The sequence below is a fragment of the Xiphophorus maculatus genome, chromosome 20 (genome assembly GCF_002775205.1).
Source record: "Xiphophorus maculatus strain JP 163 A chromosome 20, X_maculatus-5.0-male, whole genome shotgun sequence".
NCBI lineage: Eukaryota > Metazoa > Chordata > Actinopteri > Cyprinodontiformes > Poeciliidae > Xiphophorus > Xiphophorus maculatus.
The window spans coordinates 10,770,326-10,795,048 of NC_036462.1; the positions used below are offsets into that span (position 1 = coordinate 10,770,326).

At 35.4% G+C, this 24,723-nt stretch overlaps 1 protein-coding gene across 5 annotated transcripts in view; it reads left to right on the forward strand.

Annotated features, from left to right (window-relative positions):
• matn4 (matrilin 4) overlaps positions 1–24,284 on the forward strand; it is a 28,476-nt gene extending 4,192 nt beyond the window's left edge. The window contains exons 2-22 of one of the 5 annotated variants that reach the window (XM_023325613.1): positions 6,020–6,169; positions 7,343–7,518; positions 7,685–7,843; positions 8,160–8,391; positions 9,396–9,518; positions 9,778–9,900; positions 11,307–11,432; positions 11,851–11,976; positions 12,620–12,745; positions 13,028–13,153; positions 13,835–13,960; positions 15,441–15,566; positions 16,549–16,674; positions 17,188–17,310; positions 18,518–18,640; positions 20,027–20,124; positions 20,425–20,556; positions 20,665–20,848; positions 22,019–22,171; positions 22,880–22,984; positions 23,185–24,284. In XM_023325613.1, the coding sequence (XP_023181381.1) occupies positions 6,094–6,169; positions 7,343–7,518; positions 7,685–7,843; positions 8,160–8,391; positions 9,396–9,518; positions 9,778–9,900; positions 11,307–11,432; positions 11,851–11,976; positions 12,620–12,745; positions 13,028–13,153; positions 13,835–13,960; positions 15,441–15,566; positions 16,549–16,674; positions 17,188–17,310; positions 18,518–18,640; positions 20,027–20,124; positions 20,425–20,556; positions 20,665–20,848; positions 22,019–22,171; positions 22,880–22,984; positions 23,185–23,243 (2,748 nt within the window). In that variant the 5' untranslated portion in view covers positions 6,020–6,093 and the 3' untranslated portion in view covers positions 23,244–24,284. The remainder of the gene's footprint in view (positions 1–6,019; positions 6,170–7,342; positions 7,519–7,684; positions 7,844–8,159; positions 8,392–9,395; positions 9,519–9,777; positions 9,901–11,306; positions 11,433–11,850; positions 11,977–12,619; positions 12,746–13,027; positions 13,154–13,834; positions 13,961–15,440; positions 15,567–16,548; positions 16,675–17,187; positions 17,311–18,517; positions 18,641–20,026; positions 20,125–20,424; positions 20,557–20,664; positions 20,849–22,018; positions 22,172–22,879; positions 22,985–23,184) is intronic. The other 4 variants (XM_023325615.1, XM_023325614.1, XM_023325616.1 and 1 more) reach the window with 4 other exon arrangements.
• Positions 24,285–24,723: the final 439 nt, after the last annotated feature.

Below are 24,723 nucleotides of genomic sequence, written 5' to 3' on the forward strand. Positions count from 1 at the left end.
CTGCATTATGAGCTTATTATCTAGTTTCAGTGTGTGAGAAGTGTGTGGTGTGTGTGTGTGTGGTTCAGTCTATGTACCTAAAGAGATAATCACCTGTTCCTGAACTGCTTCTTTCTCACGCACACCTTTCTCTTTAACACACAACATATTTGAAGACTACGTTTTTCACAAATTGAATATTCTGTTTTTTTTATATAGTTATTAAGCCAGTCTAAAGTACAATACATGACATTTAGGCATTTTATTGTGAGAAAGTGATTGTTTTATACTGAGGAAAAGTGTTGCTTTTAAAAGTTTTTGAATGGAAAAATATCAAACAGACAGGAAAGAAATAGGTACAAAAAAAAGTTGCTTATCTTATCTAAAACCTGGCAGTAGACGGGAAAACAGGAAAAGTCTATCTTGAAGCTAATCTTTCTATCCAACTCTGTAACAGTCTTTATTTTTATTTTTATGCATACAGATCCATTTAAAGAAATAACAATAATAAACTTTGTTTAAAAAGGGACAGTGTGCAGCTCAAACCTAAATGTCCCAATTTGATATGCTGTACCAGGTCATAGGACAGTCTAATTCATATCTGCAGGTTGAAATTAGAATTACAATAATATTATTAGAAAGTTAATTCATTATTTTCAGGAACCAATTTCACCAAGTGAAACACATAATTAATTATGGACAGACTTATGTTTAAGCATTTAGTTCTTAGTTGTGATACTTTTCTGCTTACGGCTAATGAAAATATGACATTTAAAATAAGTTATTACTCCAGATCTATATATAAAAAAAAAAAAATTTTTACCCCTCCAGGGGGTCTTTTGTGGGCTCTAGTGTCCCTTATTATAGTAGGCTGAGAGGAAATGGGGAAGGAGAGGGGGGAAGACATGCAGCAAATGTCGTCGGGTCCGGGAGTCGAACCCGCGACGGCCGCGTCGAGGACTCAAGGCCTCCAAATATGGGTCGCGCTAACCGCTACGCCACCACGGCACGCCCCATATAAAAAAAAATTTAATACAAGAATGTGTGTTTAATATGAAGTTGGTTTAATACCTGCTTAAAGGTCGCTATTTAAGAGGGTACTTTTAGTTTGACAAACAAATGTGAATGTGGACATGCCAGCAGGATGAAAATATAAAACCATCCTTATGCATTTGAAACAACACTCTCTGCAGCAGGTCTGCCATACTACTTATATTCACAGAGGTGACACACATGATAAAGTTTGCTTCCTTTGCGATGGTGTTTACGTTCATCTTAAAGAGTGACATCTCTTGCAGAGTCTCCAGCTGCGTTTTTTTTACCTAGCAACAATTTGAACACTAAGTAACAGTGTTTGTGTGAAAAAGCACACTTGCATAATTTACTACAATCCTAATCTATCTGTAGCGTTATCTTTAAAAGTGTTTTACTTTATTTGTGTAAAGAGATACCAGAGAAACACCTCAGATTTAAAGACAAAAGGTGCGGGACTATACATTTAGGTAAAGGTCTCATATAAATAACATAGAAAAGAGTTAAATGTGGTCCTCTGAATCACTGTTAGATTAATAATTCACTACTAAATCAACAATCTGTAAAGCATGCCAGACGAAGAGTAAGTTACAACCCAGATCTCCAGTTACACAGTTACATCAGACATGGAGCAACTTGAACATCTTGTTCGTACAATTTATTTTGCAGGAGCCTCAAACTGAAGTTGAGGTCAGCTCAGAGGTTGTTTCATGCAGTGGTTGTATAGTTTGAGTGGACATCAAACTACATCAGTACATCAATATGGTCTCTTACTTCCTAGGTAAGGAAGTAAGGGACCATTACTTCCCTTATTCTTAAGGGAAGTAGAATAGTTTTAGTTAAAAAAATCTCTCATCAGTGTAGAATATTTATTAGTCTTAGCCAGGCTAACTATATTAAAATTATGTACCAGAGCCGCGCATCAAATAATCAATACTTATGAAAACAATAGAACAGCAAAACTGTACTGTGCAATAGCCCTTTAATTTCAGAGGATAAGAAAATTAGATACCAGTTTCAGAGTCTTTCACCTCTTCTGTATATGAGCGTATTTTCTAACAAAGTCTACCTACACTGTGCATAACAGAGAACAGTGTTAGCACATGCATAATTGTACCAAGATTTGGTCTTAACTAGTCAATAAATCACATCAACAGCCTTATCAGTAAGACAAAAATATACAATATACTTTTCAGAGGTCAGCAGAGTCCATAACTCCACAAGAGATTGCTGAAAACTTTTCTGAGATCAACCATCTATGGCAAGTAATCTAAAACAGTTCTACTTTGTACATGCACAGAAGTTTGACACATTTATTAATGAAATGGAAAACCCTAAAAAACATAAAAATAAATGTTTCAAAGCCAAACTTGTACTGCTACATGTATTTAAGAGCAAATAGACTGGTACAAAGAGAACGTTGTGTTTTTACTGCCAAAATGTAAAAATTACAGTTTATGTTTCATCTGTTGTAATCTCACTTGCATGCCAGCATATGTCAATGCCAACTTGGGGCCCAGCTATTCTTCAGAAGTAGATCTATAAACGTAACGGCTGGTTGGCGCTGCAGTATGTGGCATCAAACTGCCTCACAAACATTTAACTGCTGTTTGCTTTGATTTTAAACTCAAAGTAGATTTTTCTTTTCAGTTTATTTCAACTTTCAAATGTTCAGTAATCACACGGCCTGCTATATTTTTGAAGAACGTAAGGAGGCAAACAATTGTGATTTATGCAAAGTGTTAATGAAAGGAAATAGGATCTCAGTAAAAGCCACGCTGATAACTGACTGTCAACACTGTTTGCAGCTTTCACCACTGGCCAGTTAATGAGATGTTTAAAGAGAAAATATGTTTCTCTGGGCTGAATGATCTTCTTTGTGGATGCTTATAGAACACGTGCTGGCCTGTGGGAGGCAGTGGAGATGTTTGTGCTTGAGTGTCAGTTGTGCTGAGCAGCAGCAGCAGGATTGTAGTGGGTCATTGTTTGGTGACTGAACGGTAACTTTGAGAGGACGACTCAAAATGAGGAGTGGCGGTGGTGGGTAAGGGGAAAGTTAGACTGAGAAATCTTTGTTTAACACACACACACACAATTCATGGTTAGACAGCCTCAAGTCTCAAGCCGTCTCATTAGTGGCTTATTAGATAAATATAATACAGCATAAAATATTAGCTTTCTTTTTCTAATATTCTTTCTGGGTCCTGTTGTTTATTCTAACAGAATCACTAGTGCCTATTAATTTCACAGTCACAAGCCAACTTTCCATCCATCCATCCATCCATCCATCCATCCATCCATTGCTCTCTCCCTCTATTCCTCCCTCCCCCCCTCCCTCCCAGGAACTTCTTGCTATGGGGCAGCATTTCTAACATCTACAGCATTCCACTTTGCAGTCTGTCTTGATTACATGCCAAATAATATTTGGACCAAACGTTTCGCTCAGAGAGAAACCACAGACTATTCATTAATTCATGTTTTTTTCATATTGTAAACTTAACAAGAAGCAGGAAGACAGGTGTTAGTCATTTTTTTGATTTTTTATTTCTTGCACATTCAGATTCATCCTGCTGCAGATTTTTTTTCTCCTTTGACTATTAAGCCAACTGTGGTCAAATTAGCTTCTAGCTCCACAAGATTAGCTGTTCACAAACACCCTGCCTGCTGATGCATGCTGATTATATGTTTAGCTTTACAAGGCTGCCACACAGTGGATATTTTTGGTAACTGTTGGTACACAAGAAACAACACTAGCAGTTGTTTTATTGGTGTGGCTGCTGAATCAATATCGTAATTATGGCATGAACAGTATTATGTCCTCATCCCTCAGCTTCAGGATTCCAGTTATTTCTTAAATTTTGAGCAAAAGGGGTCTTGGTAGAGAACTTGTTTTTGTTCTGTGTTTTCAGTGTCGTCAACAGGAAGCATGTTCAACATATTCAATGTTACTAAGGCCTTTTTTGTCAAGAAAATGGAAGCTGTAATATGTACCATCAATGATGCAGATGCTATGACATCGTCTCTATAATAATGTTTCAGTTTTACAAGGGGTGAATCAAAAGGGCAATTTTGTGTAAGTGTTTTGACTTATCAGGCTTGAAAACAATAGGAAGTTTGTGTTTAAAAAAACTTTTATGTTTTCTGTCTTTAAAATCTAATTCTGTCTTCCTTTTATAGAAGATGCAGCCATTGACCTGGCTCTGTTGCAACATATATTTAAAAGCATAAGGAATGTACTCCAGATGTTTGGCTGGCCTTCCACTAACCACAGAGATGCTCCTGTAAAAATAAAAAATAATGACAAGACTGAAGGAGGAGAGAGAAAGTAGGCACAGAGAGAAAGAACAGATGCTTCAGAGAAAGACGAGACAAAAAGCAGAGAAACGTTCCTTTGTGCTCTGCTACATCTGTTGACTCATGACTCTGATCTGAGCTCAGGATGACTCCAGTTTCTGTCTACCAGTCTGAAAGAGATTAACTCCCACAGGATGGTCTCTGTGGACCTAAAAACAGAGAGGTGGCTTTCATGCTGCCTGTTTGAGTTGACCAGGTTCCATGAACATAAACACATTCCAGACATTATCGTTACCCCTTTGCTGCCGAGCTGATAGCCTACAGGGTTACTGACAGACACACAGGCAGGTCAGACACTTGTGTGTGTTCCTCCACAGCCTTCTATTAGCAGGAACTGCTGTGCACCTTCACCAGATGTTTCCAACCAAGTGGTTTATGATAGGGAAGGACTGGAATGTCCCACTGCAACACAAGCCTGCCAGAGCCATTAGGAACACAAAGGGGAGAATTCTGCAGGAATCCTTTTTCCTCACTAATCACTGTGTTCAGCACCAACGAATGAAATGAAGCAGAACAGGATAATATCTTCAAATAATGCATCGCTGCATGATAATCAGTCAAGGAAATAAAGTGTTTTTTAAATGTGAAAGCCTGTTTTTATGATAGCCACGCTGGTTATACAGAACAATTGGTAAATCAAGCTGTTTTATTAAGAATTTGGCAAAAAGAAAATGAGTTCTATAAAAATATAAGTAGATGCTGCAAATTAAAGTTTGGGGCAGAGAGTTAATAAATGTGTTGAGCTAAAGGGTGAATCTGTTGGTAACACCACTGAGAGAAAGTCAAAATATGATCCCAGTGTGTGAGAAATGTTCTGGGTCTTCTGTGAGTACGCTGGCATTCTCCCACATTTTAGAGCATGTATGTTTGGTTGACTGGCCAATGTTAATTGTTTTTAGGTGTGAGTGTCTGCATGGTTCTATATAATGCTTCATGTTTCTCTACGACGGACCCTGATCTGCCCAGGGTGTACTCTGTCTATCGCTCAGGCGATTGTTGGTTTTAGGCAGCAGCCCCTCTAGAGATTAGGCAAGTACTCTCATCTTAAAGAGTAATGTCTATTGTACTCATCAGCTTGTAACTCTTCTGTTTGCACACACGTTTGTGCGTTTCTGTGAGTACAACAAACATCAGTAAATCTGGAAAACTATCATTTTTAGTGCTACTCTAAGAAACTGTCTTTGGCCTTGTGTCTTTTTAAATAGAGTTTCTTTCTAAACTCTCTGTGATTACTATTTGTCATTGACTATCTGTAAACTGAGAAATAAGCTTAGAAAATCATTACTTTAGAAATAATGTTTTTCCTGAGATGAATGATAGATTGATGTTAACTGCCTTTATCAGTCTTTATGGTTTTAAGCAGGTAGTTCCAGCTTAACACACCCAACATTGAAGTTAAACATTATTAGTATTTGCAGTAGTATAAGTAGTAGTAGTAGTAGTTGTTGTTGTAGTAATCTCCTTAAAGTAGAAATTACTGCGAACATTGCCATTGTATTTAACCTAGATCATTAATTCAGGTATTTTTGGTCTGAACCTTTTAAGGTTTCTTTGACATTTCACAATGACTGCTTAAGATGCACCTTAAACTTTGGCTCATGTGTCTGTCTGTCTGCTTTACCTCTGACTGAACCACCAACTCTCATCTTTACAGTTTGGTCCTTATCCAGTGGAACCAGCTGCAGCTGTGGGTGAACTTTCTACAAAATTGTGACCTTTAGAGTGAAGATGGGAAACCTCAGAGGACTGAGTGTCTTCATTTTTCTGACTCTTGTCGTCTTCACCACCGCCAGACCAAAATCAGGTCAGTCTGTCTGCCTTTACTAGGAGAAATATTAGGCTGTAAACATCAACTGAATGTCATCTTTAAGTTTTTGACATTTTTGTTACTCACAGTGGGAACAAATCTTAATGGGACTCATGATTTACATTAAAATGACTTTTAAACAGTCAATTCACATTCCAGCTGCTATTCACTTCATGTTCATGGCCAGACAATAGAATCACTAAGGTGCTTAAACACTTTTTCATTGCGCACGTCTGTTCGAGACTAAAGAAAGATTCCATGAGTCCCACATGGCTTTTTACACTGACCACTGTGTCTCTCTGGTTGTTATTTCCAGTTTAAGCTCAGCTCCTGGGCTGAAACTCTGGATGCACATTAATCAAACAGTCCCATTCCAGCTTATAAATCTGCTACAAAAACATAGGCTCATCAAAAACTCATTCATGACTGCAGTGTGTTTGAACCATGATGATGTTACGACATGAAAGTGAGTCAAATATGAAAGATGAAAACAGATGCCCAGTGAAAGCTGGAGCCAGGGAAAAGTAAGGTTAGGTGTTGTAAGTCTTAAGTGAGCTTCCCAATGCTGCCTGGTCTGAAAATAATCTATTGTTTTATCAAACCTCACTCTAACAGTGTGGAGCAAATATTAGTTTGCAAATAAGTCTTATAATGAATTACTGATGTTGCAAACAGCAACTACTTTAAAAGAGTCTTATTGCAAATCACAAGTCAAATCAATATGTTATATCTATTTAAACAGTTTGAGATAAATTGTTGACGAAAATGGAAATCCAATATCGAATCAACGTCAAAAAACAAAATAGCAGATTCCAGTTAAAAAAGCTCATACAAAGTGGTGGGAAATCTGATGATTATAAAATAAGGAGAAGAGTGAGGAAAATGTGAGCTAATTACAGTATTCTCATTGTAACTTTCTATAATAACTTTCAACTATTATAGTGTGGTTATTTATTTTCTCAATATCAAAGCCCTACTGCTCATAAAATCAAGCTGGCCAGCTGAAGTGGGCAGGAGAGGGACTCTGGAGATGAAAGGTCAAAATTTGCTGGTGCTCATTTATTCACATAGAATAAGTGTACTCACATATTTCCTGCTTTCGAGTTCAAGACATTAGTCATTTGTTCTATTAACTATCTTAACAGTGTTTTCTTGTGACCCATGTCTCAGGTCCTAATCAGAAATGTAAGTCTGGCCCGGTGGATCTAGTCTTCCTCATCGACAGCTCCCGCAGCGTAAGACCACATGAGTTTGAGACAATGAGGAAGTTCTTGATCGACATCCTGAACACACTGGACATTGGACTAGACACCACAAGAGTGGGAGTTGTTCAGTACTCCAGCCAGGTACTTTTTGCAGTCATCATCCAAACCATTTCCAGTTATTTTTTCATAGTGTACAAAAAATGTCTTTGGTAGTTTATTTAATTTGTAGATCTTCTTTCAGATGAATTGTGAAAACTATGAGCAGTTTGCTTATGTTGCTGTCAACAGTCACCTTCTTTGTGCTCAGGTTCGCAGTGAGTTCTCCCTCAAGACACACAGCAAGCTGGAAAACATGGTGAAAGCCATCGATGAGATCGTTCCACTGGCTCAGGGCACCATGACAGGCCTCGCCATCAGATACCTGATGAATGAAGCTTTCAGTCCTGGACAGGGAGATAGGCCAAAGGTGTGCAAACTGCTGTCTGAAGTCAATTTGTTCCTATTTATTTGACAGGCTGATTTGGTTGAAGACCTTCACAACTGATACAAATGAGGTCCAAAAATTGTATTTATCAGAAAAATAATAAATAAAGTACTAGAAATCTTAATTTTTTGACTAAACTTTGGGGAGTTCATCAATATTTTTGGTATGGAAGGCATAAAACTGTTATCTAAATTTAGCAATATAATATCTGTGATGTAAGAAAACATGCTCTTAGCAAAAGAGAGCTTACCAATAGTCAATTCAACGGTAGCGAGCTAATGATTTTCTTTCTTGTTAGGTCCCCAACGTGGCTGTGATTGTGACAGATGGACGTCCTCAGGACCGTGTGGCGGAGGTGGCGGCTGAGGCCAGAGAAAGAGGCATTGAGATCTATGCAGTGGGAGTGGCCAGAGCTGACATGACATCACTAAGAGCCATGGCCTCCCCGCCCTTCGAAGACCATGTCTTCCTGGTGGAGAGGTTTGACCTTATCTACCAGTTTGGACTGCAGTTCCAGGACAAGCTCTGTGGTAATACTGCTGAAAAAAAAAAACCATCGCACAAATGTGAAGTTTCAAGAAAATGTTCTTTAAACTGCTCTTGACCAAGTTAGGTTCAACACTTGATCTTTTCCTATTATTTCAGTACTTAGCATAAACTGTAAAAAAAATTTTTATATTTTTGCTGGAATGTAAAACTCTGACTCAGAACAATTTTGACTACCTTTGGAGCTCATAAATTACCTGAATTCTGGAATGACTTTCCAGAATTTCCCTGGATTTCAGATCATGTTTTCATAAAAAGTCCCATCTGAGCCTGGCCTTCACATTTAATTCAACAAATGGATTACAGTTTTTTGAAGTTATCTTGTAGCCAGCTATTGTGACAATGTCTTGCAGCTGGATTTAGCTGGGTCAAAATAACATTTATGCAATTGACAAACAATAAATGTTTACCCTGAAGATAAAAAATTCCCATCTCTCTGCTAAATGTTTTCATATCCTTCATACCAGACTATGTGTTTCCCTTCATATACTGCTCAAAAAAATAAAGGGAACACTTTAAGTGTTAAACACCTGTTTAAGTGTTCCCTTTATTTTTTTTGAGCAGTGTATTTCCACTTCCATCAGCTTTTCCAAACAGAACGGTTACTCTGAAAGTATATAGCAGTTTTATTAAATGGAAGAAAGGAGTAGAAAGTAACCTGGGATAATCTTTACACAAAAGTAATCAGGGATTTGATCAAAAATATATTAAAAAGGGTGGAGTGAAGGTGATTAGGTGCTCAATGTACCTGTAGAGAAGTTATTATAATAGTATTATTTTATTGGCATAATATATTGCAGATTTTTGTAACAGTGACTGCAACAGTTCAACCAATAAAGCGTCAGAATTACAATATATTAGGTTAATTTAATATGCATGATAATGTCATCTCTAGATTTTGTATTGGACACATGTATTAGACTACATTGCAAAGCAAATAGTTCAGTTGTTATGATGAGGGTTGACTTTGGCCTGAACTATGCTGCAGGTATAGATCTGTGTCTGGAGTCTGAACACGGCTGTGAGCATCTCTGTGAAAGCTCCCCAGGATCCTACACCTGCCACTGCCTGCCTGGATACAGGCTCAATGCTGATGGGAAGACATGCTCAGGTAAAAATATTACCAAGCAAGAGACACACTTGCTTTTTCAGATCAAGATAGAATATTTTTTATATTCGTCCTGTAATTGCATCTGTGGAATAAATGCGTACTAAGTAACACATACAAGTACTCTAGAAGCAAAGCAAATATCATTTATTGGAGAAAGTACAACTGGCTATTCTACTAAAAGATCTGCTAAATGTCAAACTTGTAAATTTAATCTATGATTTTTTCATTATGTTTCTGTGTGTTTGTTTGTGTTTGTCAGCCATTGATCTGTGTGCCGAGGGAAAGCATAACTGCCAACAGATCTGCATCAGCTCACCTGGCTCTTTCACCTGTGACTGTAACCAAGGCTACCACCTGAATGACGACAAGAAGACATGCTCACGTTAGTCTCACACACTCACACAAACCTCACTGTCTTTACATGTTCCAGTGTGACACATGCAAAATAAACTGCTATTTTTAGAATAATCAAGATTTTGTTTGCATGAATTCATGTCAAACAAATTTTTATTGAAATGGAAAATTGGTATTTTCTAAGTTTTGCTTAAAAAAAATGTTTTATTCAGTTGGGTAGTTTTACTTGTTTGAGTAAACTGTAAATGGAACTGTAAAAAGGATTTGAGTTCATCAAGCTGCCACAGTTGAAATCATTTTATGAATACTTGCAGTATTACTTGACCATTCAAGATTATATATGCTCCTGGAGAAAGTTCATGTTAGTTTAATTAGCTTTGAAATTAGTAATATTAGCCACTAAAGTGACAATAAATAGAATAGTTCCAGTATAACCCAAACCTGGATTTTGTTTGTAATTAGCAGTGGACCATGCAGTTTGAAACATCAAATGGATTTAAAGCTCTAAATCAAATGCTGAAATATTCATTTTCTGGCTGGCTTCATGCAAATCATAAATGCTTTGCTGAATTTCTCTTGCTTCTTGCTATAACTTGATGCAAACTCAAAATTATGCCAGGCTGTAGCAGCACTTGCCCTGTCCCTGTTAATCTGATGAAGTGAGGTTAAATGATGACAATTAACATTGTATAGCTGCCATTTCCATAAGCATTTGTTTGCGTTCCTAATACATTTCCACCACTCCACAAATGTTAGCAAACAACTTTTCATTATTATAATTATCTTCTTGGCACAACACAATATACTATAAACAAGAAATCCAGTGTATTTGCATCTGGTATACTCTCACACTCATGTCAGAACCATCATGGCACTAACAACTATTACTTTTGAAAATATGTACTTCCTTAAAAGAAAGTTACATACAATTCAATCTGAAACCAATATGAACCTTTTGAACAGCAAATACAGAATATTTTAACAGCTATAAAACTCAGACATGCCCATCTGGTGTTTTTGTTCATGTGCATGTCCTCTTCACATGCACTCATTTACAGATGCATTGAGGCAAACACCTGGATCTCAGGAGTATTTAGACAATAAAATTAAGACAATGTAAGACGTTTTGGAAACCCAAGACTTACCACATTTGTTTTTAAGTCACACAGATCTTCAAAGACTGAGTACCATGTAATTATTGTTAAGAGAAAAATGTGTTTTCAATGACAGATTGTCAACTATTCTGATTTATAACAACTGGAGTACAGGGGGTACTTAGAGGTTACTGATGATTGCATATGTGAAACAGATGATTAGATGTATTTTACCATGTTTGAGGGCTGTTCTCACAGTGTGTTTTCAGTTGAAAAAACAAACAAAAAAAGCAAGATTTAATACATGACCAATTTAACTCAATAAATGTGTATAATTTAGCCATTGACCTGTGCGCTGAGGAAAAACATGGCTGTGAACAAGTCTGTGTCTACATGGGTCCGGGCATCTTCACCTGCGACTGCAACGAGGGATACAGACTCAATGTGGACAAGAAGAGCTGTGCACGTTAGTCAATATTTCTAAACAATTCTTATATATAAAGATATGCAAATATGCTCACATAAAATCAACAGATTGAAGCTAGTGTCATTTTTTTAAAATGATTTTTTTACTATCTATAGATAGTTGAATACTGATACTGTATGAATGCAACTGTTTTTCACCATAGCTTTAAAAAAATCAAATTCAGTGGATGACTCATCCAGATAATAATTAATAACTACCATTTTTTAACAAAGACATAAAAGCCTGAATATTTAGATGAGCTCCTTTATATACCCTCCTTGTACCTATAATGTGTGAGACTGCAAAATATATTGCTTTTATTTTATTGTTTGAGAGTAAATTTCTCTACTATTGCTAAAGGTTTTAGAAATAAATGGTTACATAAGCGGTACATTTAACTTAAATGTTTACAATTTAGCCATTGACCTGTGCACTGAGGGAAAACATGACTGTGAACAAGTCTGTGTCTACTCGGGCCCCGGCATCTTCACCTGCGACTGCAACGAGGGATACAGACTCAACGGGGACGAGAAGACCTGCTCACGTTAGTCCGGCCCTCACAAAAATACACCTGCTTACACTTTTACAGATACACATATCTAGGGAAAAGGATTCAACAACAAAGTTAAACTTACTTATATTTTGCCCACTGTTAATTTTGAAACTTAGACTATATGCCACTGAACAGCTTCCACATGTCACTGTAATCGTTGAAATGTTTTCCAGGAGAGTTTAAAGACATCACACTTATTTTACCTGAAAACATGTCACATACAGTTGTAATCAATTTTCAAAGGAAAAATGCAAATCTCTTATTTAAGTATAGGAAATCCTATGACACATGGTGAGATAAGCTTTATTTAAGGGATTAAGTAGAAGTTATGAAATATTCAATCTGATACTGTTGTGAACTCAACAAAAATTAGACACTGGGATTTACAATATATCTTGATGCAAGCTTATGTAAATGACCTGTCTTGCAACTAAGATGGAATTTGTTTTGCTTCAGTTTGAAAACATGAATTATTATACTGCCAATTGAAAAAAAACCAGCTTAGATATACCACATATTATTTACTAGATTCAGCAAGTCCTTCATAAATTATTTCATAATAAGAAATAGTTTGTGAAGGCTGATAAAACAGCTGCAGAAAACAAATTTAATTGACTCAATGTTTGTTATTTAGCCATTGACTTGTGTGCTGAGGAAAAACATGACTGTCAACAAGTCTGTGTCTACTCGGGCCCCGGCATCTTCACCTGCGACTGCAATAAGGGATACAGACTCAACGCGGATGAGAAGACCTGCACACGTTAGTCGACCCACAGATTTTAACCTATACAATACAATCAACCCAGCTAATACATTTTATACTGTTATTATTTATGAAAACTATAAATTAAATTTGAAAAACTGTGTAAAAAATGTCAACCTGCCCTCATTTTATAGGCAAATTTGGAGCTGTGTCTTGACAACACAAATTTGAGTTTTGATTTTTTTTTTTTAACTTGAAAAGTGCGAGACAGTTATATTTATTTCACTTTGGTTGTTTTTAAAGACCAACAAGATAACTCAATTATTGTGTATAATTCAGCCATTGACCTGTGCGCTGAGGGAAAACATGGCTGTGAACAAGTCTGTGTCTACATGGGACCGGGCATCTTCACCTGTGGCTGCAACGAGGGATACAGACTCAATGTGGACGAGAAGACCTGCACACGTTAGTCAGTTTTGTGTTTCTCACAAAAAATACATAGGTTTTCAGACATTTGTAGAATTACACAAATCTGACAATGCAAAGAATTGCCTGCATTGTTTAAATCTGATCACAAGGTTGAAGATGTTTCTGCCCTTATTGTCCTGAAGTAAAATTTAAAGTCTACTATCAGGCTACTACACAGACTTCATATTTGAGTCAAATGGTGGATACGTTAATCAGGAAAGCTTTTCGACACGACATTTACCATCTGACATCATTTATCGCTCCAGCTGATATTTACTACTATTATTTAGAAACACAATTTTTGCATTTTCTCAAAAAAGTGATCCATAATTATTTATTAATTAAATACTTCCAAGAATATTATAATATTCTTATACAGGGATATTATAATATATAATAACAGTGATATTATATATTATAATATCCCTGTTATTGGGAGAATTTGTAGGATACTTTTCCAAGGACTGAGAGCTTTTGAGATCTTCCAAATGGTGGTTTACTAAATCTACTAATTTAGCTTTTACTTAAATACAGGGATTATTTGGAAGTTAGAAATTGCCATATGGGAAACATTGTTTTTACTTGTTGGAACTGTGGAAACATTTTCAAGTAATTTGAAAATGTTTAAATAATGCTTAATGATTAACAAGTTTAACTCAATAAATGTGTGCAATTTAGCCATTGACCTGTGCGCTGAGGGGAAACATGACTGTCAACAAGCCTGTGTCTACATGGGACCAGGCATCTTCACCTGCGACTGCAACGAGGGATACAGACTCAGCGTGGATGAGAAGACCTGCACACGTTAGTCAGGCCATCACAGAAATACACACATATTCAGACATGTTTACATATACAGATCTATACATCATTCCTTTTGTTGATTATGTCTTACAACAAAGATAAAGTTTCTTTCCTCTTTCCATTATTTCTTAGGAAAGTATTACATATCTTTTGTTGCTTCCAAGATTTTTGTGCAACAATGAAAAGGTTTGTTAGGATAGTTAGCACACATCATGTTTCTATTTTTTAGTCTGTATGTTTGTGGTGCATACAGACTAAAAATGTAATTTGTTATCCTGGTAAAGATGAGCGTTTAAATACTTATTTTAAATCTCTCCTTGTGAAATGGTTTCTTTATTTCAAAACTCTCTAAGTGATGAAAAATCACTTAGTATTTATATGAAAGGTTACATGCAATATCAATATCATTACTTACTTACTTACTTACTGCTTATCAAATGAGATCGCTAAAACTTTACCTTACAAAATTATGTGCAGGTACAATTAACACTGTCTAGAAGACAGTGTTATACAAGTAAATAACAAAGTAATACTTTCAGTATTTTATGTTTGGCAGATGATGTCATACTTATCTTGAAGTTGAAAACACAACTTTTCAAGAATCAGTTAATACTATTAAGTAATTTTCAGTAATGTTAGTTTATAGTGTGAGAAATTAGTTGGATTTCTAGTTCTAAAAATTCTAAATGTTTCACTATATAATTTGTTATATTAGCCAAGCTATCTGCTTAAATCACAAAATCAGTAGTCCCAAGCCCTGGACCTTGGGGCCCACTGTCCTGCATGTTTTCCTTCCTCAAATATTTATATGACCATCTTGGCATGCCATCAAGCTCTGCAGTAATTTATTTATGACCTATCCTTTAAAAGATTTTTACAATCGGCCATATCTAAAACATATCAGACAGTTCATCCTGAGGATAAGGATTCGGGTCCACTGGCTTTGGTGTAACATCATTGTGCTAAAAACAACAAAAATTGTATGAGACACTTTAAAAGTAAGCTTTTAGTTAATATTACAGTCTTCAAAATAGCATCAGTTTAGTCCTCTTGATAAAAAATGCTTCACTTTAACTCTATAGTCTAGTTTTCCTGCTGTTATTTGCTTTAAAAAGGCCACACTAACAAAAAAAACATTCAACAGGCATTTTTATTTGCTTTTCTTCTTTGATATTTTAATGCTCTGATTAGTTCTATGGCTGTTTTCTTCCCTGGTTCATTATTGGATTTTACATACATCAAATCCTGATCTTCATATAGCAATCCTCAATAAATGAGGATTGTCTTCCTTTGTTGTTATGTCTTGTCTTGTGTCTTGTTAACATGATGCTTCTTCAGAAGAAAAAAGAAACTGTACAAATACAAATGCCATGTTTGAGTAAGAAATGTCTTGTTATGTGTTTATTGACAACTTTACTTTGTCAGAAACATTATGGAAATATAGATTGGGAATTTAACTCAATAAATGTGTGTAATTCAGCCATTGACCTGTGCGCTGAGGGAAAACATGGCTGTGAACAAGTCTGTGTCTACTCGGGCCCCGGCATCTTCACCTGCGACTGCAACGAGGGATACAGACTCAACGGGGACAAGAAGACATGCTCACGTTAGTCAGGCCCCCACAGAAATACACACTGCCATATGTACATATTTACACAAATCCAAGGATAATGGGTATTATATCTTTCTAACAGCAAAGTTGGAGTTAATTATTTTTCTTTAATTATTTTGTGTAAAACGTAAAATATCTGATGCTGTTGCAAGGTTCAGTATTTCATGTTTGTCAAATTGGTCAAAATCAGCTAACTCACTAGTCTTTAAATATGATGATATAAATATAATTGGCCTTACATCCTTCTATCATCTACACACATACAAGATTAAATATTTAGATATACTGTAGGTATACTATCCAAGATGTTGCTCAATCTGACCTTTAAAAATCCACAAAATAGATGATCTAGAACATAAAACTGCCACTGTCAATATCTGAAAAAATACCTACCATAATGTTACTAGTGATACCATATAATTGTTCTTCCTTAAAATTTTACTAGAACATAAAAATGAGCAATGTGATAAAAACTTAGAGATAGGATCAGTAGACCAAGCTTTGATGCAGGTTTATTTGTCAATAATTTTATTGGTTAGCATGATTGGCAACATCCGAGACAACAGCCTACAAACACTAAGAGAGGGTTTTATTGAACATAAACTTTTCCAAGTTTCCATTTAATAATCAAGCCACGTTTTTCTAAATGTAATCATAAGATTAATTTCACCATCTTGGTAGAAAACTCTTTACATCTCTAACTACAGTTCTAGTCTGGCTTCTTGTTTCATTTTATAGAGACTTTACCATTCACTAAACAAGAAAAAGACTAAAAAAATCTATCCTCCCCTCTGTCTTCTTCAATTGCTTTTTCTGTTAAATCTTACCATTACTGTTTTTCTTGATGCTTCTTGCTACATAATATTTAATTATACAAGGCTATTCTTTTTTTATAGGCAATGAAATCATATGTATTTATTTATGAATAAGTTTCAATTAACAACAGCTTGAAACTAATTATTGTGTCTAATTTTAGCCATCGATCTCTGTGCTGAGGGAAAGCATGACTGTGAACAAGTCTGTGTGAACATGGGCCCGGGCATCTTCACCTGCGACTGCAACAAGGGATACAGACTCAATGAGGATGAGAAGAGCTGCTCAGGTTTTTCTTAAAATATGCAATATTTATGCCTATCAGATTTAAATAGATAGGCATACAAATCAGTTTGTATTTGTTTCCTGTCACCTTTTGAATATGAAACTGTTATGAGTGTTACAAGATACTTTGTTGGGTAAATCTGAATGTTTGCTATGTTTTTAGTTCCTGCTTTAAGACTACATACAATTTAGCTGTTGTTCTTATTCCAGGATATTATGGAGGAATTTTGTCGAGGTGTATGGGCACTGTTTTAGTTAAAGAAATAAAGTTAAACAAAACTGAACTTAAAATCAAAAGAGGAAAAGGAATTATACATCATAAAGCAGGATTGCCATTCCTGGCACTTCTTAAAAATATATTTTGTATTGGAGGAGAATCTCAACAGATGGTTCTGCAGTCAGAAGTCTGTTGAGAACCAAGGACATCACCGTGTCCTTGGTTTTGCTGACAAAGAAACTCAAAATGCGTTGCCTCTGACTTGGAAAAACATCTATGTGCATGTCTGTGTTGTTTTAGCCATTGACCTCTGTGCTGAGGGGAAACATGACTGTGAACAGATCTGCATCAGCGCACCGGGCGTCTTCACCTGTGACTGTAACAAAGGATTCAAACTCAACAGGGACAAGAGAACTTGTACAAGTCAGTGAATCCACTTGTTTTGCATTTGCTTTTTCTGCATTCCAATTGCTGATTAAGTGTAATTTATTCATCACTACTGTCTCTGCCTTTGTATTTCCCAGCTCATTTGTAGAATCATTTTATATTCTTGCTGTTTTAAGCAGCATTAACTTACACTTTGTAAGTCATATCCTTTTAACTGTCCTGAAAATTGAGATTCAAAACTTAATTGAACCTCTTCTCTGTTTAATGTGTGTACAGTTGATCAACAGAGAGACTCAACAGCAAAATGCAATACAACTCTGAACTTAAAAACTTAATCTCTGATCTTAAAATGACATTTGGGTGTTATTGTTATGGTCTTTTAATGGCCAGAAGTGACCTCCAAACACTGGATGAATTGAACATCCTGTATTTGTACAAAACCATTAAGTTTTCCAGTTAGCTTATAAACCTTTACATCAATGTAGGACACTTTGATTCAAAGAAATATAGTAATACAATATATTAGTCAGTTTAGGCATCGTCCAACACACCAGATTAGGTTGAGTTGTCACACATCATTTATGCACAACTCCCCCTGTCTGAAATATCTGCCAGCAAGCGTTGTAGTTATTCATCCACCTGCCAGAAGTCCAGGTTTTAATTCAATCAAAAAATTTATAAGGTAAAGTTAGCAAAGGACTTCTGCAGATATATAAAAGTCCAAACTTAAGATGATTCAGTGCTGACTGAGAAAGAGGCAGCCCTTTTTCAGAAAAGACAAGGGAGAAATGTGTCTGAGGAGGATCATCTAACAGGACACGATAAAGTTAAAGTGTCCACTGCATCGCTTTTGAGTAGTAAAACAACTTTGTGAAACAGTAAATATAAAGCATGCTTTCTGTGTGCAACAAACTCTTAGAAAAACAATGTTTTATTATGAAATATGTCTAATTTAATAATGCCACGCTTTCAAGTCAGAGGTTACTGGGAGAAAGAAAAATACAATAATTATAATGTCCTTTTATTTGATTAATTTGGTGTTGCAATAACTATTAGTTGAAATATTTTTTTCATTTAGAAATTTGTATTACTCATGTTTTTCATTTGCAATAACTTTTGGATTTATTTGTCAATGTCTCATCATTTATCACAACGGCATTTCCCTCATAAATGACATGCCACATGTGTTTTGTCTCTTTAAGTATCTTTTTTGATTAATTGTTAATGAATTGGTATTTTTTAGACATGGACATGTGCAACACGGTGAAGCATGGCTGTGACTACCAGTGTGTAAACACCCCTGGATCTTACCACTGTATCTGTCCTGAAGGACAACTGCTTCAGGATGATGGCAAGACATGCGGCAGTAAGTCCAACCCTCAGAGAAAAACATGATTGATAGATATGAAAATTATTTTAAAAATCAGCCTGGCACACACTGGGAACTTATAGTGAGAAAACCAGATTTATTATAAGATGCTTTATATTGACCTGATATGAACAAGAAAAAGCACAAATGAATAATATAGAGTATTAATAAAAAACGTATCAGATGTATTTTATTTGTCAGAACATACTAAAGATGTTTTGACTGATTCTACATTTATTTAAATTTAAGTTTAAATGTGCAAAACCATGACATATAGTTATTATTAAAACAAATGCCATAAGTACAACTATAGTCAACCTATGCATACCTCCTATGTACTGGGCTGTAGCATTGCTATCTTTTACAGAAATACTAAAGCTACATATTGATAAAAATATTTTTTTTTATGTGATTGCATTGATCTTAATTCTTATAAATATTAGCAGAATTATTTGTTGTGTTGCACAATCACAGTCCATATGACACTAATGGGGACTAATATATGCATAAATATACTTTTTCAACTACAGAGTACAACAATTCTTGTATTTTATAACGTTTTAGTGATGGAGCTGCTGGGCTTGAGTCCAAGGCATTGCTGACATCTAAATCAAGTTTTGATTTTGAAATACATTTTTATGATGAATTGATATTGATAATAGCGACAATAGTCCCTTAAAGAAAATTGGTGGTATTATATAGGAGCAACATTTATTGGTATAAACAAAGAATAGAAGGGTTAGGATTTATGGTGGGAACCTGACTGAAAGAAGAAGGGCAGCTACATCCTGGAACTGAAATGAAGATAAATGAGATGTTGAAGATGAATCCGCACTGATGTGAAAAACAGCTCAGCTATGTCTGAACAAAAAGTCTCAACGCTTGAGCGGATTATCTTTTAAATTTTCTATCTCTGGAAGGAGAACAAGAGTCAGGACATGACCACTGTTAAACAGCATGACCAAGACAGGTTCTAATCCAAAAAAGGCGTTTTTCAATTAATAAAAATTCTAGTTAAATGTTGGAGCTGTCATCTTTTTAATTCCTTCCTATTAAGGGGGAATATATTTTCTAACATGAAGAAAAGTGTTTAAAATAATTATGAATTATGATTATTTAAAATTGTTTGCATCTTTAAGTTAGTTTTCTGCTGAAACTGCTGTAATACTTTAACACTGTGCTAAATGTTGTCTACTGTAGTAGTGTTTTTGTCTTCAGGATTAATATTTCCTTACCGCTTTTGTTTTTGGAGGATTTTGCATATTATGTTTTAACAGATACCGTAAAAATGGACAAATAGAACAGAATCAGCGTTCTCTCCTTCATAGAGCAAACACAACCCATCTGTTTGTATTCATTTCTTAACACTTGTATTTATTTTAGCTTGCAAGTCTGCAAACATCGACCTGGTGCTGCTGATTGACGGCTCCAAGAGTGTCCGCCCTCAAAACTTTGAGCTCGTCAAAAAGTTTGTTAATCAGGTAGATGTTTTTTCTGACATATGATGTATTACAGAGTGTTGACACTCATAATCAACAGTCCACAAAACTGTGACAAATGCATCATGTAAATATTGATTTTACATAAAGAAAACTTAGTTTTTAAATATATTAGTTTAGTATTTGTATTTTCCACCCTAGTGACAAGAAAATATTCTTACAGTGTAGTTAGATTTTATTTGTGAATTATTTTCTTTAACTGTAGGAGTGAAAGAAAAACAAAAGGAAAAAAAAAACGGGAAGAGGTAGCTGATGTCATACTTATTTCCTGACACCCTTCAGGTTGTAGACTCTCTTGACGTATCTGCTCATGGTACCAGAGTCGGTCTGGTTCAGTACTCCAGCCGGGTCAGGACCGAGTTCCCACTCAACATGTACCACACTGCTGAAGATATCAAAGCTGCAGTCATGAAGGTAGCATAAATACGTGAAATTAGCCTTATGTGCTAAAATCTTCTTCACTCAGAGGCAAAACAATAACAACAGAATTGTGTAATGGCTTTACAACATCTACACTTTTAGGTTGACTACATGGAAAAAGGAACAATGACAGGTCTGGCACTAAAGCACATGCTGGAATACAGCTTCTCAGAAGCAGAAGGCGCCCGTCCAGCCAGTCGTAACATCCCCCGCATTGGACTGGTTTTCACAGACGGACGATCCCAAGATGACATCAGCGAATACGCCAAAAAGGCTAAAGAAGCCGGTCAGTACCAATTAGGTTTTTTCTATCTATAAAAGGTTGACATTCATCATGGTCATTAATCAAATTTTGTGTACTTTAAACAATATGTTTGAAAATTTTGTCTTCAGTATTTTATAATCATATATCATGCTAGCCAGTTTTATTGGCTTTAAAACCATCTAGATTGTTTGTTTGGAATAATTGCCCTTTTGGAAAACCAATCCGTGTCCAAGTTTTACCCATATGACCCAAACTATTCTCTGTCAAATTAAATAAATTGGTCAGGATGACCGGGGACCATACAGGAACCACCAAACCATGAACTAAAAACTGCTGGAACAGCAATGTCCACAGTGAAGCAAGTTATCCATTGGTAGAGAAAGCACCAAAAATAAATTCATTTCTCCAAAGTGAACACCCTCAAGCTTTACTGCAGCTATTTACATGGACAAGTCAAATTCCTCCTGGAGAGAGGGTTTATAATCAGATGAACAAAGATGGAGCTATTAAGCCACAGCAATAAGATGTGAAAAGTGAAGATGATATTTTAAATGCAGGAAAATCTGTCAAAGCCTGGCAATGGTAGCATCATCGTCATTAGAAGTACTACCTTGATATTCTACATCTGTGTATTAAATCAAGAGCTATGACTGAAACTCTGAAACAGTTTGGTCTTTCAACAAGATATTGATTCCAGGCGCACAGCACGACACACAGACAGGCCAACATTAATCCTCGGCAGGTCCTTTCCTTAAATGGCAGACTCAACCCTGTTAAAAACGCTTAGGCTATTCTTATCAGTCAGCATGCCAACTATTATAAATAAAATCCACCATTTTATGTAATAAGAGGGTTAAAATGTCCAGCCTGAATTCTGCCAAACTCTTGTTAATGATTATAAACAATAAATGTTGTTTGCCATTGGACATTTAACCAAATAGGTAGGGGTGTATTTACTGTACATGTATATTTGAGCCTGTCTAGATAATTTTAACTTGAGGAAATTCACAATAAATTAAGTTTTGTGCACCCAGTTTATGTTTTTGAAAGTTACTGATAAAAAAATAATTAAAAAACTCCCTAATATGTAATTCATGCCTATTATGAGTTCATGCTAATTTTTCAAATTCATTGTACATTTTAATGCATTTACTACACATTTTGAGTTGATGTTTATCTGTATGCTCGCAGGAATCACCATGTATGCTGTTGGTGTGGGCAAAGCTGTGGAAGATGAGCTGCGTGAGATTGCATCTGATCCTGTGGAAAAACATTTCTATTACACAACAGATTTCAGTGCCATCAACACCATCGCAGACAACCTCAAACTTAATGTGTGCCCAGGTAAAAAATAAGAAAGAAAGAAACAACCAATGCCATAATGTTGAGGAAAAGATCTAAACAATCAAATCCTCATGAGGAGGAAGTTAAAATCACAAAGATTAGAAATAACAAGAATCAATCATTTTTTCCTTGCTTTGTTTTCAGAATTTTTTTTTATGTTTTACTATGTGTTGTTAACATAACATTCTTGACTGATTAGATTTAGGCAACAAATCTCTTAGAACAATTTAATAAAAATATTTGGTTTAATATCTTGTTTTACAATCTGATTGATTCTATTTAAAACAGACGTAAATGTCAACACCTGTGCTTGTTAGTGAAGTTCAGCTAAAACAGAAGTTATGCCAGAAGCATGTGAGACGTCTGCCACTTGCTTTTTATATTATCAACTGAAGAGTTGAAAAAAAGAAACCTGTTTTATTTATTTCACTATGCACTAATCAATATTCACCCATCAGATCAAGTACTGTGACTCAATAACAAAAGATGCCCTGTTGTTTGTTGCCATCTACTGGCAAACTTATAACATGGCAGTTTCTCAGGAGACTGCATTAAAATATAAGACAACAGAAAGTCACCATAAATTGTATATAAGTTGATATAAAGCCTGGAATTTGACAGACTTGTTGACCTTTACTTCAAAATCTCAAAATTGTAAATGAATAATGAATGTAATGGCTAAAATATATTTATTTATTTTGTCTGCAGCGGAGAGTCTTCGGGAGGTTGAAGTAAAAGATCCATGTGCCTGTGAGAACCTGGTGGAGTTCCAGCAGGCCACCATGAACAGACTGGATCAGTTCACACAAAAACATATCCTTTGAAAATAATTCAACAAATCTTTAGCATGCAAGCGTTACTCTTTATGTATAGTTATGGTTTGAAATCTTAAGTCAAATGGAAAAATAAGCAACATTTGTGAAAAGGTTTAAGGAGTCTGAACACTTTTGCAAAGCACTATAACACAGCAGAAACTGCAGCATTCTTTTATTGCTCCTTAATACAATATCCACTAGCTTCTATGGCTGCCCGTTTGGAGCAACTGGAGAACCAGCTCCTCTCCAGGAAGTGATGTGGTCAAACAGTGTGACCACACATGATAGCAGGACAGCTGGAGGGAAAAAGAAGAAAAAGACTCATCCTGAAAAAACTTTAACCAATTGAGATCTATAGCATGAGACCCCTCACATTAAACAGATGACTTTACAAAACCTTCACAGGTCTTAGGAACTATGTTAGAAAAACATGACAGTGTAGTTAAGAATGTTGTATTTTTTTTAAAAAACCCTCAAAACATACCCCTGTTTTACAGTGTTCTTTTACAGAGAACATATTCAATATCTTTGTTTACTAAACAGCATTTGTTACTGGTTTATTTCTAACAAGCACGCCAATCTAAGCAGGGTGTCTGTTTTTGAGTGTATCGTAGATAAGAGATGTCAGGTCACAACTAAATTATCAGGTTTCTTTACAGTCACAATCATTCAGTGCGATATTTATACTGAACCCTTTTTACAGTTTGACAAAATATGTATTGATGGCAGATTGCAGTTTTTATTTTAATTTTTTTAACCAACAGCAGAAACACAAAGACAACAAAGAAGGACATGCGTTCTTGATACCACTTCTATCAACTCTCTGGCTTATGTCACATAAAATCTTTTCTTTTTTGCATCCAGAGCAAATTCTCAAACCAAATCATCAAAAAGTAGAAATGGCTTTAAATTATATAAAAGGGAATTTAAGAAATTTTGAGTCTTAATGTTTACTAAAGCTGTAGTGTTAATTCAATACAGAAATCTGCCAATGCTGAAGGACTTACTGTTTTTATTTTATAAGAATATTTATAATTTTCAGCTTTTATCAAATATTCTGAAATATAATATATATATATTTGAGAAGCTACATTATTTGATTTTAGAAATTTCATCCTAAATTGAAAGGAATTTCTTCTGTTAGCATAGATGTTAAATTTTTTTGGTTTGTATCAATAATACCATCATAAATTTATAGCCCTTAATTTTGGAATATCTGTATAATTTTGTATATTTTCTAATAACTACTTTTGTATTTTTGTAATGAATCTTTGTATCAAACCAAAGAGGGCAATAAAGGACTAAACATTTTGCTGCTGAGTGTTTTACTTTTTGCTTTTTTTAACCTTACTTTTTGCTATTTTTAGATATGCAGATGTTTTTTTTGCCACAGTTTAAAGAATTGGAGGATGTTAACAATACTGGCTAAAAAGGGATTTATTTATTCAGTAAATAAATAGAATATTAGTCAAATGTTTTTAAGTGAACTCAGGAAGTCGTAATGTCATGCTTTGCATCCAGAAGTTCCCAAATATCACAAAATAATCCTCTTTGTAGCAACTTCAGTTTCTTTTTGGGTTTTTCCCCCAGAAATCTCGGTAGCTTAAGGGAAGGGAACAACAAGAAACAGGGAATATTGTCATCAATAGTAAAGAAAAAGAGAAATGTTTATTGCATTAGGTCACAAGGCAGTAGACATAAACAAAATCGAAGTGTTGGGCCTCCTAATGTGTATGT